Raw genomic sequence first — 14,195 nt, forward strand, 5'->3', positions numbered from 1 at the left:
ATCACCATGTGTGTTTCATTGGATATTTATGCAACTGTATACCTTGGCTTTCTGCATGACATTTCCTTTGGTGGATGCATATATGGATGGGGGGCGTTTCTTTATTTCAGATGCACAATTGACCGGCACAGTGGCACCATTGTAAATATCTTCCTTCTATATAAATTAAACATATAAATAAAAATAAATAAATAATAAAACTCAACAAAGAAAAAAGCATATCAAAAGTAAAAAAATAATAAAACTCAATAGTGCAGCTTACCTTCGACAGCATCCCTCCAGTCCACAGGCGCCCCCAGCATTCCTCCAGTCAGAGACTTCTTCAGTTTCTCCTTCACCTCCATAAGTCGCAGCTCCAGGTCCACTCGCTCAGCTTCCTTCTGACGGCAGCTTTCCTCCAGCTGAGCCAGATGCTGCTCCATGGCTTTCTGCTGTTTATCTGATGCACACATGTATACTGCTGTTCAAAAGTTTGGGATCAGTAAGATTTTTTAATGTGTTTTAAAGAAGTCTCTTCTGTTCATCACAGCTGCATTTATTTGCCCAAAAATACAGAAAAAACAGTAATATTGTAAAATATTATCACCATTTAAAATAATGGTTTTCTATTTTAATATACTTTTAAAAATAATTTATTTCTGTGACTTTCTTTGGTGGACATATAGAGCTGGGGCGTTTCAGTATCAATGCACAATTGAGGCACAGTGGCACCATTGTAAATGATTCCTTTTTGCCTGGAACTACAGGTATTATGCTGATTTATTTACAATGTTGGAAAACATTTCTTTTAGGAATTGCAATATTAAGAGTTCACAATATGCACGTTTTTTTTTCGAATCTTACTGATCCTGATCAAATAGTGCAGCTTCAAAAAACAGTAAAAAAAAAATAAAAAAAAATAAACAGACCAAATCTTACTGATCCCAAACTTCTGAATGGCAGTGTACAAAACATATAACGTTAAATGAACATCTCCCATAACTGTGGATATTGTCAGTAGGTGGCGCCAAATACTGCAAAAATGCTAACAGAGCACCTTGCATGTTATTGATTAACAGTCAAAGCGGTCAATTCTCTCACCAGTCGCCTTCTTCAGCTCTTCCTTCACCACCCTCTTTTCTGAGCGCAGTGACAACAGGTTCTTCTTGATCACTTCTTTTTCTTTCTCAAGCTGCTCTTTCTCATTGAGATACCGTCGTGCATCTTCTTCTGCCCTCGTCTTTCCATATTTACCGTAGTGATTCACAGCTACAACACAAAAATAAGACGGAATTGGTAATAAATGGTGTTTAATCAGTAAAGCTATGATTGTTTTTGTATATATGTCTAGATGATGCTGAAAGCATCAACCAAAAAAAAAAAAAAAAGTGATTTTTCCAGTGTAAACCAACTTACATGAACCGTGTCGCTTCACTGTGACCTGTGTGTCACCCTTGTCTGTATCCACACTGGACATAGAGGAATAACGCTTCAGTACCTGCAGGTGGAAGACATACACATTATAGTGGAAAAAAAAGAGTAGAAATTAAAAAAATTAAAAACAATTACAACACAATTCTAAACAAAACAAAATTTAAACACTTTTTGTAAACTTCTTGGTTTTCAGTATGATAGTATTTACGTCAGCATTACACAATGTGCTTATTTAAGGATTTCCTGAAAAGTTCTTTTTTATAAAGGAACATGCTTGCAATGACAGAACATTTGTAGGCTAGCTGACTAGACATAACAAAGACAGCTGCACAACTTAACCACCCAACAAAGAAAGAAATGGTACTACAAAATCATTTTAGAAAGTAAACCAGAGAATAAAACAGCAAGACATATTTGTTGCTGCCTTTCGTGCCAATTCGAAAAATGAACTAAAACTCTAAGAGAACTGAAGTTATTCTCCAGTTAACTCCAGAAACAACACCCAACTTCACTGAAACATTCTTTTCAAATGTCATAAAATTCTCTAAGTAACCTCCGACACAGCAAAAACAATCAGTTTTCATTATACTCTTTGATCATGAATGTACACTTTTGTTCAAATGTTTGGGATCAGTAATTGTTTTATATTTTTAAATTAAGTTTCTTATGCTTTATTTTATTTTATAATAATACAGTAAAAATAGCAATAATGTGAAATGATATTACAATTAATTTTTCAATCTGAATATATTTCAAAATGCGTTTTATTGCTGTGATGGAAAAGCAGAACTTTCAGCATGATTACTCAGGCTTTAGTTTTACATGATCCTTCAGAAATCATTCTAATATGCTGATTTGGTGATAAAACCATTTCTTATTATTATCAATGCTGCTGCCTAATAATTTTGTGGAAACAGTGATATTTTATTCAGGATTTTTTGATGAACAAAAAACTCAAACAGCATTTATTTGAAAAAGAATAGTCTTTAATGTTGCTGAGGGGTGTGATTTTACAAAATATTATAATTGTTACTAAAAAATTAAATTAAATTGAAATAAATAAATTTTTTATTCATATGTGATATACATTTTTAACATAACATCTTACCAAAATGCTTTCATAAGGTACTTCATCATAAGTCCGCAGGAAAATATTACATATCTGATTACATATCCCCACACATCCAAATAAAAACAAAATAAAAAAATAAATATCAACAAAAAACCACAAATCTGAGTGAACTTCTTTACACATACCGATTTTAAACATGCCAAATACACCCATCTCTACTCACAGAAAAGAGTGTCGTGCTGCGCTCCGGATGCTGCTGATGGTGTCCACATCCACATAGTCATAATGCAATGCCTCAGGGGTGGTAGTGCTGCCTGCTTCAGCCAACAACACCCCCAGCCAGCGGCCCATCTCCACAGAACAGCTCGCCTGAGGTTGATTATATTACAAAATTACCGATATGCTATTTTAATGAAAGATCTCACAATGTAACAGAGATCCATAGTTTATTACCTCCAGGGCGGCCACTTCTTTGCTCGCTTGCATGATGCGGAAGGCAAAAGGATGTTTGGGTCCAAGTCCAGGTAAGACTTCTACACCATGGAGGGCTAATGCACTAACATGGGTGTGAATGTCCCCTCTGTCCTTATGGAGATACAGAGTCCCATTTCTCACACAACACCAGCGCTCCTTCCAACACTGGTTGACCAGGACATTCAAGTAACCTAGCAAAAGACAAGAAACCATCAGAAACTTGCAGGAAAGTCTCAAAATATGAAAATGATCAACAGCTAATCACAAAGGAAAGGTGGATTTATGTCCCCTCACCACAACGGGGATTGTCATCCAGGTGGGAAAGCGTGTTGGTTTCGCCCGGCAAGGGCAGCTTCTTCTTGGAGAAACTGATGATGCGGTTGATTTTCCTGCCAGCGGCTCGACTCATAGATCCAGTCAGCTCAGAGAATGTCCCTTTTTTGCCCTTCCCTACAGGAAGAAGCACAGGAAGCATCATAAGAGGATGCATAAAGTGCAAGGACAAGACACAAAACAAACATTTGGATTCTATTTACAAAGATGCCTTTGACTTCCTTTGTTTGCAACATTGAGGGGGAAAAAAACAGCATACTTAAGTGTATAACTGTCTCTTGCAGCAATGAGTTTTCAAGTGTTTTTATGCATACTTTAAATCACGGTCCATCTGTAACACTTGAAAAGTGAACTTAACAAATCTAGGGATGTGCGCTATTGAAATCCTGAAATTTAAAAGTGCCCAACCTTTTAAAATGAAATGACTAAATAAAGACCTCTGGACGATACCAATAAACCAATCATTATTTTCATGTTTTGGACAATAACAAATAAATAGATGAATGGCTAAATCTATACTATTTTGTCCAAATAAATCATTATTAAACAATAAAACATTCTAAAAAAAAAAAAATTCATTTGATGTTACAAGTGAATTTAAAAAACCTTGCTACGTGTACTGCATTAAGCTAACTGAGACTTGTTATAGCACTTGTATATCATTGTTCTTTTGTTGATTTTGATTGTTTCCATTGTCCTCATTTTTGAGTCGCTTTGGATTAAAGCGTCTGCTAAATGACTAAATGTAATGTGATGTAACAATTATTAGTGCTTTAAAAATGTAGCTTTAAGTGAGTTTTAGATGACAGAAAAGTTAATCCAAATGTAAAAACAGAGGAAATGAACATGGACAGTTAATTTCAATATATCAGCCAATCATGATTAATTAAAAACAATTTCTAACATTGGCTGATATTCCATACCAATATAATGTGTATGCCAATACAAAACCTAAAAAGCAAGAAAAGATGGATGTGACTCATTAAAAAGGACAAACTTCAAACCTCAGGATACATCAAAGACACAGGAAGTACTGCACAGAGCAGCTACATCCTTCCTAATGCCATTGTTTCAGTCTGACATCACAGAACTAACAAGAGTAAACGTTCCACACCTGGAAAACCTACTTTGACCCCAAAAGCATTCACTAAGCAAAGAAGCTGATCGATTGTGTCCATACCGTTCTCACAGATCTCACGGGTAACGTCTCCATTGGCTGCGCTATCAGAATCAGAAGTATGTTTATCTGGTCCCATCATCTGCAATAACCAGGAAGAAGACAGCAATTATGGGGATCACCACACTGGTCAATATTGTAATCAGTAGAGTTTAGCCGTAGTGTACTCTGGGCTACAGGATTCTAGTAATCTGTTCAGCCTTACCTTATCCAGCTCTAGTTTTCTTAGTATCATCGGAGAGGAAGAACTCTCTTTTCCATTAATGCTGTTTGCCAGGTTACTTACTTCCTGAATGACCTACACAGATTTAACAGAAGAGATTCATGCAACTAATAAAATAAAATAAAATCTGTCAGAACCAGATTTATTCTGATCCATAATACCATGACACTATAAAAACTGAAAACAGTCAAACGTCTCAGTTACGTATTGTAACTCTTGTTCCCTGAAGGAGGGAACGGAGACGTCACGTCAGTGACCGTCGAATTGGGAATCTCGCCAGAGAGACCGATCTACTTTGAGTGTAAACTAGACCAGCCAATGCACATTGGCATGCGACGATTGCATCCAGCTGCTGCTGATCACAGCGCGAGTATAAACAGGCAGCAGATGCACCGCATACTCAGGTTTTCGCTGAGGAGCCGAGCTGGTGACCTGGCCGGCCGTGGTACAGATGACTGATGAATTGGGAATCCCTGCCAAAGCACCACGGATGCTGCCCCTTCCTGTGCAAGCCTCCTGTGGCCCCTTTTTTGGAGTGGGCTGGGGCTCGCAACAAGCCTTCTATCGGTTCTCAAGGTTTCATCGAGTGAGGGCCTGGCACCGGATGTTCCGCTATGTCTGGCTGCCAAAGGGATGGAGGAGTTTGATAGGGTCTACAGTACGGACTCTCTGGAGCGGTCTTAGCAAGCCGACACTAAACCGAGGTCTCTCGGTGCTTCTGCCCATTTGAGGTGAGAATACAGGAGGATACGGGTTCAACACAAAGGCTATAGAACCTAGCGAAGGTGTTGCCCAGCCCGCAGCTTTACAAATGTCTGTCAGCGAGGTGCCATGAGCCAGCACCCAGGCAGATGCAACACTTCTAATAGAGTGAGCTCGCAACCTGAGTAGGCAGGGCACACCCTGTGCTTGATAATCCAGGGTGATGGCATCCACTATCCAGTGGGCCATCCTCTGCTTGGAGACGCCATTCCCCTTTTGCCGGCCTCCGTAACAAACAAAGAGCTGTTCTGGGGTCCTGAAGCTTTGTGTCTGGTCCATGTACAATCTTAAATTGCGGAAGGGACAAAGCAAACCAAGGGCTGGCTCTGCCTCCTCCGGGGGCAGTGCTTGCAGGTTCACAACCTGATCCCTGAAAGTGGTAGTAGGAATCTTGGGCACATAGCCGGGCCGGGGCCTCAGGGTTACCTGGGAGTCTGCTGGCCCAAACTCTATGATTTGTAGACCGAAAATGTGTGCAGATCCCCTACCCTCTTGATTGAGGCCAATGCAACCAGGAGCAGAGTCTTTATTGAAAGAAACTTTAGCTCGACTGACTGCAAAAGCTCAAATGGGACCCGCTGTAGTGCTTCAAGCACCAAAGACAGGTCCCAAGAAGGCATAGAGGCAGGTTGAGGAGGGTAAGCATCCTTTGAGAAGGTTCAAGGCTAGGCACACTGCTAACAACTGCAATTCGGGGCCTGTCCACACCCCTGAGACTGCTTGCCCATTGTATGTGGCACCTCAGCCAGTGGTGGAGGCATCTGTGTACCACAGCATCCCTTGAGACCTGTTCTAGGGGCACTCCTGCCTTTGAATGAATTCAAGCAGCTCTACACCGACTGGATGTAGCGTATCAGACCCGAACCAGACAAATTAAAGATTCGATCGGAAGCATGGTTGAAACATGAGGAGCCGAACTCCACAGAAAGCCAACAGGATGTTGTAAATCAACTCCTAGCACCACAGTCTGAAGCAAGATAACAAACCAGCTCTTTCAGAGAACAGCTTTCAACGTTAACACCATTAGAACAATTACTGACAATTTCAATTCAGAGAAGAAATTGTCCAATTTGGGGCAAGTTATCCAGATTGATGGTCAAAGAGATGCACAGCCTGACCATCACATGTAAACCCATGATGGTAATCATGATCACATGGATTGACTTCCCCCACCTACAAGAGAAGAACCAGACTAAAATTCCTTTAAGGGGACCTTTTAACCTCTGGTCTCCACAGAACGTCCTTATGTCAGAAAATGGCACAAAAACTGTCTTTTACAGATGTAGATGCACCAAAATGAACTCAAAAAAGACTTAGGAATATCAGTCCATTGCTTAACTCCATATCATATATGAAACCCACACATTTGACTATCATGTTTCTAATCACTTATTGTGTATGTCTTCCTCATAACTATTGAATAGCTTAAGTATTCATATTCATGTTTAGTGTGTGTGTGTTAGAATCTTCTTGCTTGAAACGTTTCTGACCATCAGTTATTTGTCAATTGTATCATATTCTTATCATAGGAATCATGTCCAAAATTATACCCTGCAAGAGCGGGAAAATTCGGACTGATACGTGATTGATAAGATAACATATGATTTATGAATGGGCAGGACAAACATCGCAACAGCCTGAGCAAAGACAATATCTAATTAGTCAAGACAGCATTTGAGGTGCGGCCGAAAGGCCAGTTTAAATACTCAGGACACCATCAAATTTTGCTTTTAGCTTTGGCTTTTCAGCTGCTGCTTTTAGTCATCACTTTTAGCGTTCTTCGAACGTGCTTCGGCCTGCATGCCTGCTGCTACTAAGCCACGATGAGAAGAAACACCACCTAGTCTCATCAAACTTTACTTCTGTTCTTTTACTTTAGTTTCTTTTATTTTCCGTTTGAGAGTTTCGTGTTCTGAGTTAAGTTTTGTAACGCCGTGTCTCCGAGTCTGACCTCGAGTGCCCTTTCAACTTCAACCAGCCCACAACTCTGCATCATCAGCCAACACCCAACAACAGGCTTCCCAAGATGTCACTTCAACGACTACTGAACTTCCAGCCAATCAGCAACCTCGGGAATCCCCCTTTTCAACGACAACAAAGGGAACCAATGTTACACAGGCAACGCAAGTAACTTTACCTCCAGACTCTCATCTGTACTGGTGTATCTAATATAATTTTAACCTCATTGAGGAACTCAATGCGAGGGTTAATAAAGTGATTGATGGTTTTTCATGTCTATGCAATTTCACGTATTGCTGTAAACTTGGGATTCCACAATTTCATTCTCTTAAACTCATTCTTCCCTAACTCTCTATCCTCTCGCAACTTGTGTGAATGTGTGAGTGCGTATGCTTATGTGTTAGATTAGTTTATATGTCTTAGATTTATGTAATAAAGCCTTATTCATATTGAAAAGAGAAGTATCTTGTGTTTTGTGCTTACAAGTTAATGTCTTAAACTGCCGATCTTGTTACTGTGCTAATTAATAGTGTTTTCACTATACTTTGGATATTAATATCCAGTGCAGATTTGATGTTAAATGGCTCGTTCAGTGAATCGCTGGCCGTTTCAGTGATCAGCCGTGAAACAGTGATTCTGTTCAAATTCCCTTTAAAATCGTAAATGATTCCCTTTGAGCTAAATTGACCTGTTTCCCTTACAGAGCATGTTCCTCTGTGAGGCGTGCTGTCTGTTTGACCGAATCCAACTCCATACCGAGAAAAGAGATCCTCTGTGTCAGGAAGAGTTTGCTCTTTTCTCAGCTGACCTGAAGACCCAACAGGCTGAGGTGCCTGAGCACCAAGCCCCCTTCGCAACTTTCGTGAAGACACGGGGGGAAGAGGGACAGCCCGAAGGGCAGGACCTTGTACTGATATGCCCGTCCCTTGAACGGGAACCGCAGAAAAGGTCTGTGGCGTGGAAGGATTAAGACATGGAAGTGTGTGTCCTTCAGGTCGATTGCTGCAAACCAATCTTGGGGATGGATGCACCCAAAGATGCGTTTCTGCATTAGCATCTTGAACGGTAGCCTGTGAAGGGCCCGGTTCAAGACACGCAGGTCTAAGATTGGTCGTAACCCATCGCCTTTTTTGGGTACAATGAAGTAGGGGCTGTAAAACCCCTTCTTCATATCGGCTGGAGAGACCGGCTCTATCGCTTCCTTCGCCAGCAGAACTGCGATCTCCGCATGCAAGACATGAGAATCAGGTGCCTTCACAGATGTTAAGTGGATGCCCCTGAACTTTGGGGGACGCCAGGTGAACTGAATCGCATAGTCGAGTCTAATGGTCCAAAGGTGCCAGCAAGACGGGCTGGGCAGCGCTAGCCAGACATCCCAAAACGGGGTCTGAGTGTGCGGTGCAACACTTACCTGGTTCCAAGGTTGGGCAGAGGGTGCGTGAGTAGGGCCTTTGCCAGCTCTCTCTAACCACCCACTGCTACCCGCTGGCGACAGAGAAGGATGAGTGTGATCCGGCTCTGGACCGTTCACAACTCTCCGTGCCCTCTTGAGACCAAGAGATAGAGGAATTGCTCTTTTGTCGAGATTTTGGGATTTTCCGAGTACAGTTCTTTGAGAGTGGGGAGGGTTGTACCAATGATTCGCTTACCAGTCCGGACTATCCTCTGTAGTCTTCTGAGGTCAGATTTGGTAGCTGAGCTGAACCAGACAGTTATAGAAGAGCAGAGGAAGGATTCAATGATTCTAGAGTAGAACTGTTTCAGCAGCTCCTGTGGCAGGTTGAACTTCCTCAGCTGGCGAAGGAAGTACAACCTGCTGGGCCTTTTTAACAATGGAGCCTATGTGAATGTCCCACTTCACGTCCTGAGAGATAGTGGTGCCAAGGAACCTGAATGACTCCACTGCAGTCACAGTGCTGTCTATGATGGGGAGTGGGGGACTGCAGGGGGGTTTCTCCTGAAGTCCAAGATCATCTCCACAGTTTTGAGCGTGTTGAGCTCCAGGTTGTTAAGATTGCACCAGACAGCCAGCTCTTTAACCTCCAGTCTTTAAGCAGACTTGTCACCGTCCTGAATATGTTGGATCACCACTTCTGTGCAGCCAAGAACTGATGGGCAAAGCTCCCAACCGCATCGCAGAAAAGGCCGGTCTGGGACAAAGGGGCATTGAGTAACCAAACTTTGTCGGCGTCCATTATGTCGACCGCATCCAAACTTTGTCGGTGTCCATTATGTCGACCGTATCAAGAAATGCACAACTGAAACGGCATCTATACCAAGACGCAACATCGTCTTTAAAAAGACACGCCCACCCGTGAATGCTCTTTTAGGGAAAAAGGCTCTTTTAGCGTGCTGAAGTGCATAGGGGAAATGGCCACCTGCAATACAAACAGGGAGTAGTGCAGCCTGATGTGTGCAACCCACTTGACATGGGAAACCACCACCGCTGTAGCACCGTTCCACCAACATGGAAGAGCTTCCTGGAGCGCACTGAACTCATTCTTTGAAGACAAACGAAGCTTGGCAGGAGCAAAATGTTATCATTCTGCTCCGAAGTGAAAAGCTGATTATGCGGTGCATCTGCTGCCTATTTATACTTGCTGGATGCAATCATCGCATGCCAATGTGCATTGGCTTGTTTAGTTTACACTCAAGTAGATTGGTCTCTCTGGCGAGATTCCCAATTCGTTGGTCACCGACGTGATGCTGAAAGTGATCGACTGAAAGGGAACCTAAATTTAGAAACGTTGCCTAGGCAACTAACTGAAACTGAAGTATTGAAATAACTAAAACTAAAACTGAAATATAAATACAAAAAAGGTAAATAAAAATATGAAAGAAAAGAAAAAATTACAAAAGCACATAAAAAAATGACTAAAAGTAAGCTAAAATAAAAATGAAAGCTGAAAATATAAAAATAAAAGCTAATTAAAATGTTAACAAATACTAAAATAGTCTATGTAAATAATACTAAAATAACACTGACCATAAGTAGAAAATTTACATTCACTATGAAATAAATAACCATTATATTATGACATATATTGCGATGAAGCACCTTGAGCCAGCTCTCGGCCTGTTCTTTGCTCTGTACAGCCAGCACTAGCACCTCTCCTCCCAGCATGGAGAAACGAAGCTCATGCTTCTTGCGACGTCCATCTTTAGGCACATAGATGACATTGCATAGATTTAGGGGGAGGTCAACGTGTGGAGAGCGATCTTTGGGATTCTTGAAGCACTGTGGAGAATAAATGCTTTGTTTAGAGCTTGCTGAATTGATCAGATTTGTTATGTTGTCTCCCTTCTTTTAACTGTTCCAGTACGATTCACCTGAAGTCTGTTCTCACGAATGATTGTTAGCTGCTTAGCCCATTGACCGAAGCGTTTCTTGCGAAGCAGGAATGCGCATTTGCGGCAGTCTTTCATTTGACCGACTGGACTCTCCTCTGAAGGCCATTGGTGTGTCCTCTCTCTGCTTTTAGCTTCCTCATCCTCTTCATCATAGGATTCATAAGAACTGCTGGGTGCATCTGAATCATTGTCTGTTGACATCAACAGCTATTAAAACTCCATATAAAAGTAGCACATTTTCATAGGCACAAGCATAACAAACAGCACAGGTTCCTTACAGGAGTTTTTGCTGGCCCCGTTCAGACGAGTTGTTGGGTAATTGTTGTCAGCATCTTCATAATAAGCATCCTCTATTGAGTTTGGAGGGCTTGAGTTGTCTGGTAAATAAGCACATTGTGTTAGGTTTCATAAATGTCTGTTATTGTGCCATCTTAGGCTTGAATGTGTTTGCACTTACTGCGAGTAGTTATATACTGGGGTGTTGTGCCTGGTCCGAGCGGGACAGCTTCTTCATAGTAATCATCAGGAGGAGGTGTGGTAGGGAGGGGAGGGGGTGTGTCTGTGGGACTCTGACAAAACAAAAGCAATAATTTTTCAATTTAAATTTGCATGCTTAAAATTACTTTCAGTCTAAAACGCTATTAAATTATTATATAATTGCCTTTAATTATTCTTGTTTGGCATACACTGTCTCTGAAAAGTGAATTCATTCCTTAATGAATAAAATTATAACAATTTTTAAAAGACCTACTGGTCCCACACTTTTGAACGGTAGCATATGTTTTTGTATCTGATACATATTCTTTTACTGATTTTGTGGGTGGGTGCTTGGAAGTGTCCTCTTGCTCCACATCTTTCATCTCTTCAGGCGAGTCCCTGAGATCCTGCAGGTCACAGTCTGAGAACAAACATCAAAAATGAACAATTACAACACATGACATCCTGGGAAAATGATTAAAACAAACCTGCCATTCTTTCTGCTATTTTTAGCAGCAACTGCAAGTTTTGATGTATTACAATGTTTTATGTGATTTTTCGCCAAACTGTTGTATAAATACAGAAAAAAATAAACAAAACAATAAAATCAACAAATTAATCTAACAAAAAATCAAAAAATCAAGTACCAAGTAAATACAGCAATAAACTCACCAAATTCTTCAAACAATGATTCAACAAAGCTAGTACCATTTCCATAGAGAGACGTGTTCATGTATATAAAGTCAGATCCATTCACTACAAAATAAATTAATAAATAAAAAAATAATTTAATCAATATTACAAGTGTGTTTTACTCTTCAAACATAAATTCTTACATGAAATACAACAGAGCACATCAATCATAACATACACTTTTTGTTCCTATAATTTTTTAGAATAAACTTTTTAGGAATCATTTTTAGACCTTTTTCCGCTGCCTGAAATACTTTGACATTGCTATAATTATTACTGTGTGAATCTCTTTAGTTAGGCCTTGGCTGAGCTTTTCTGCTCAGATGTTATGTATTTGCTGCTCAATCTCACCGGATGGTTGCAGCTGTTTGACCAAGTTTCTGACCACACTCATCTTCTCTGCCGTGGCTGAACTCACGCTCTCGTTCTCCAGCAGCTTGAGAAGCAAACTCAGCTCCTTCACCAGGTGCTCCACACCTACACAGAGATTCAAGACAAGGACGGGATCAGTAACCAGAAACATGTTTGCAGAAGATGACATGGGAAAGTCACTGGTGCTCTTAAGATTTGTGAACCCCATTGCACTTACATACATCAGATGATCTAAATACTTAAGCAAATCATGTTACTAGGAGTGATTGGGCTTTTCCATTCAGCCCATTTGAGCTTCTTAAAAACCGTCATGAGGCAGGCCTCAGCTGTTGGACATCTGATTTCTTTGGCTGTTTGTTGAGGAAACCTTGCCAAAATACCAAACATGATATCCTGAAGGTTTAATGCAATAAACAAGCAAAGATAGGGGTATGACCTCAATTGATTTCTTATGGTAGTGCTCTTCCAAATCTGTGCATGGTGAACAATAGCTGCACTGTTATGAATGGCCTAACAAACACAGGAAACAAGAAACCCCCTTAAGAAAAACAACATTTTTAGAAAGTCCTGAATAAGCATTCACATATAGAACTAGTCAACAATGCAACAACATTTAACAAATTAAAGAGATCAGAGTCACACTTCTTTCATGCTAAGGAATAAAAAGCAGGGGTGAGTAACTGACAAACTCATCTCTTTCATACTGAAACACATGTAAGCACTTCTCAAGTGAGAGGGATTGGAAAGGAAAAGCCCCTTTTCAAGGTTACCTGCCACACATTTAGCTTTGCTGATCTAGGAATTATTATTCTTGGCCACAAGTAATTACTGCAATAAATAACCTTCCCATAACAAATTACCTCAATATGTGACCTTTCTTTTGCTTTTGCCCTGAATGTGTTTTTTCTATCTGGCTGGACCAGATCAAAAAACCTGTTGCATAGTTCATGATGTTTCTTTTCTAGACCCTCACCGCTCTGAAAACAAACACTGCTTTGAAGCAGAGGTTGCAAACCACTATGCAAACAAGGGGAATTCAAAATGAAAGATCTTTTCTGAGCTTGCACTTCTATTTTGAGAATCTTCCTGTTCATTTAATATTTCTTAGTATGCAAATGTGTGACCTACATGTTACAGATTCCACATTATGCTATTAAATGGAAATATAAATAGTAACCAAAATAGCACAATTAAAAGCTTCTTATATTTATGCTACAATTAATTAATTAGTATACATTAAATATTACATTTTAGCATTACTCATTACTTATAAATTCTACAGTGAAGATCAATGAAACAGTGAAGAATGTAAGAGAACTTGTGTCAAAAAAACTATCCTGTGTAAGAGGATGCAAGATAAACAGTGGAATGAGGCCACAAATGTAAACACTTCAGTGGATGAAATAACACTACATTTCTGCACTATTCTATGCCATTTTAGTGTAGGAAAAAGTGCACTTCAAATGCCCAGATAATGCAGTTAAGTAACTAAAAAAAACGTGTGGAAGACTCCGATGATGAATGATAAAATAACCTTATATATCTTATACACTAGAAAGCTTAGAATAAGTACATAGTGTATACTGCATCATTTGGGACACAACTAAACTCATCTACATCTTGGATGGCCTGCAGGAGTAACAATTTTCAGCAAATTTTCATTTTTGGGTAAACTATTCCTTTAAGTGTATAAAAATTTGAATCATTTAAATATTAAGTCTAATCATGCTGAGGAGGATTTTTGAGTTCTTTTAGTTCATCCTCATTCCTGTGATTTCTGTGAGGATGTCTGCACTGGATCAACTCTCTCTCTCTCTCTCTCTCTCTCTCTCTCATTCACTTTCTTTTTCTCACTTCTCCTTCCACTACATTACTATCCACAAACTATA

General features: G+C 40.2%; 1 protein-coding gene across 1 annotated transcript in view; it reads right to left on the minus strand.

Annotated features, from left to right (window-relative positions):
- afap1l1b (actin filament associated protein 1-like 1b) overlaps positions 1 to 14,195 on the minus strand; it is a 23,460-nt gene continuing 9,265 nt past the window's right edge. Inside the window, exons 3-19 of the mRNA XM_042711487.1 lie at positions 12,286 to 12,411; positions 11,914 to 11,997; positions 11,574 to 11,662; positions 11,222 to 11,333; positions 11,043 to 11,141; positions 10,744 to 10,955; positions 10,472 to 10,651; positions 4,675 to 4,767; positions 4,473 to 4,551; positions 3,254 to 3,409; positions 2,939 to 3,150; positions 2,709 to 2,854; positions 2,522 to 2,528; positions 1,396 to 1,477; positions 1,081 to 1,248; positions 270 to 439; positions 1 to 156 (exon numbers count right to left, since the gene is read on the minus strand). Of these exons, the coding sequence (XP_042567421.1) occupies positions 16 to 156; positions 270 to 439; positions 1,081 to 1,248; positions 1,396 to 1,477; positions 2,522 to 2,528; positions 2,709 to 2,854; positions 2,939 to 3,150; positions 3,254 to 3,409; positions 4,473 to 4,551; positions 4,675 to 4,767; positions 10,472 to 10,651; positions 10,744 to 10,955; positions 11,043 to 11,141; positions 11,222 to 11,333; positions 11,574 to 11,662; positions 11,914 to 11,997; positions 12,286 to 12,411 (2,156 nt within the window). The 3' untranslated portion in view covers positions 1 to 15. The remainder of the gene's footprint in view (positions 157 to 269; positions 440 to 1,080; positions 1,249 to 1,395; positions 1,478 to 2,521; positions 2,529 to 2,708; positions 2,855 to 2,938; positions 3,151 to 3,253; positions 3,410 to 4,472; positions 4,552 to 4,674; positions 4,768 to 10,471; positions 10,652 to 10,743; positions 10,956 to 11,042; positions 11,142 to 11,221; positions 11,334 to 11,573; positions 11,663 to 11,913; positions 11,998 to 12,285; positions 12,412 to 14,195) is intronic.

This window comes from Cyprinus carpio, chromosome A21, assembly GCF_018340385.1.
Source record: "Cyprinus carpio isolate SPL01 chromosome A21, ASM1834038v1, whole genome shotgun sequence".
In the NCBI taxonomy this organism is placed as follows: domain Eukaryota; kingdom Metazoa; phylum Chordata; class Actinopteri; order Cypriniformes; family Cyprinidae; genus Cyprinus; species Cyprinus carpio.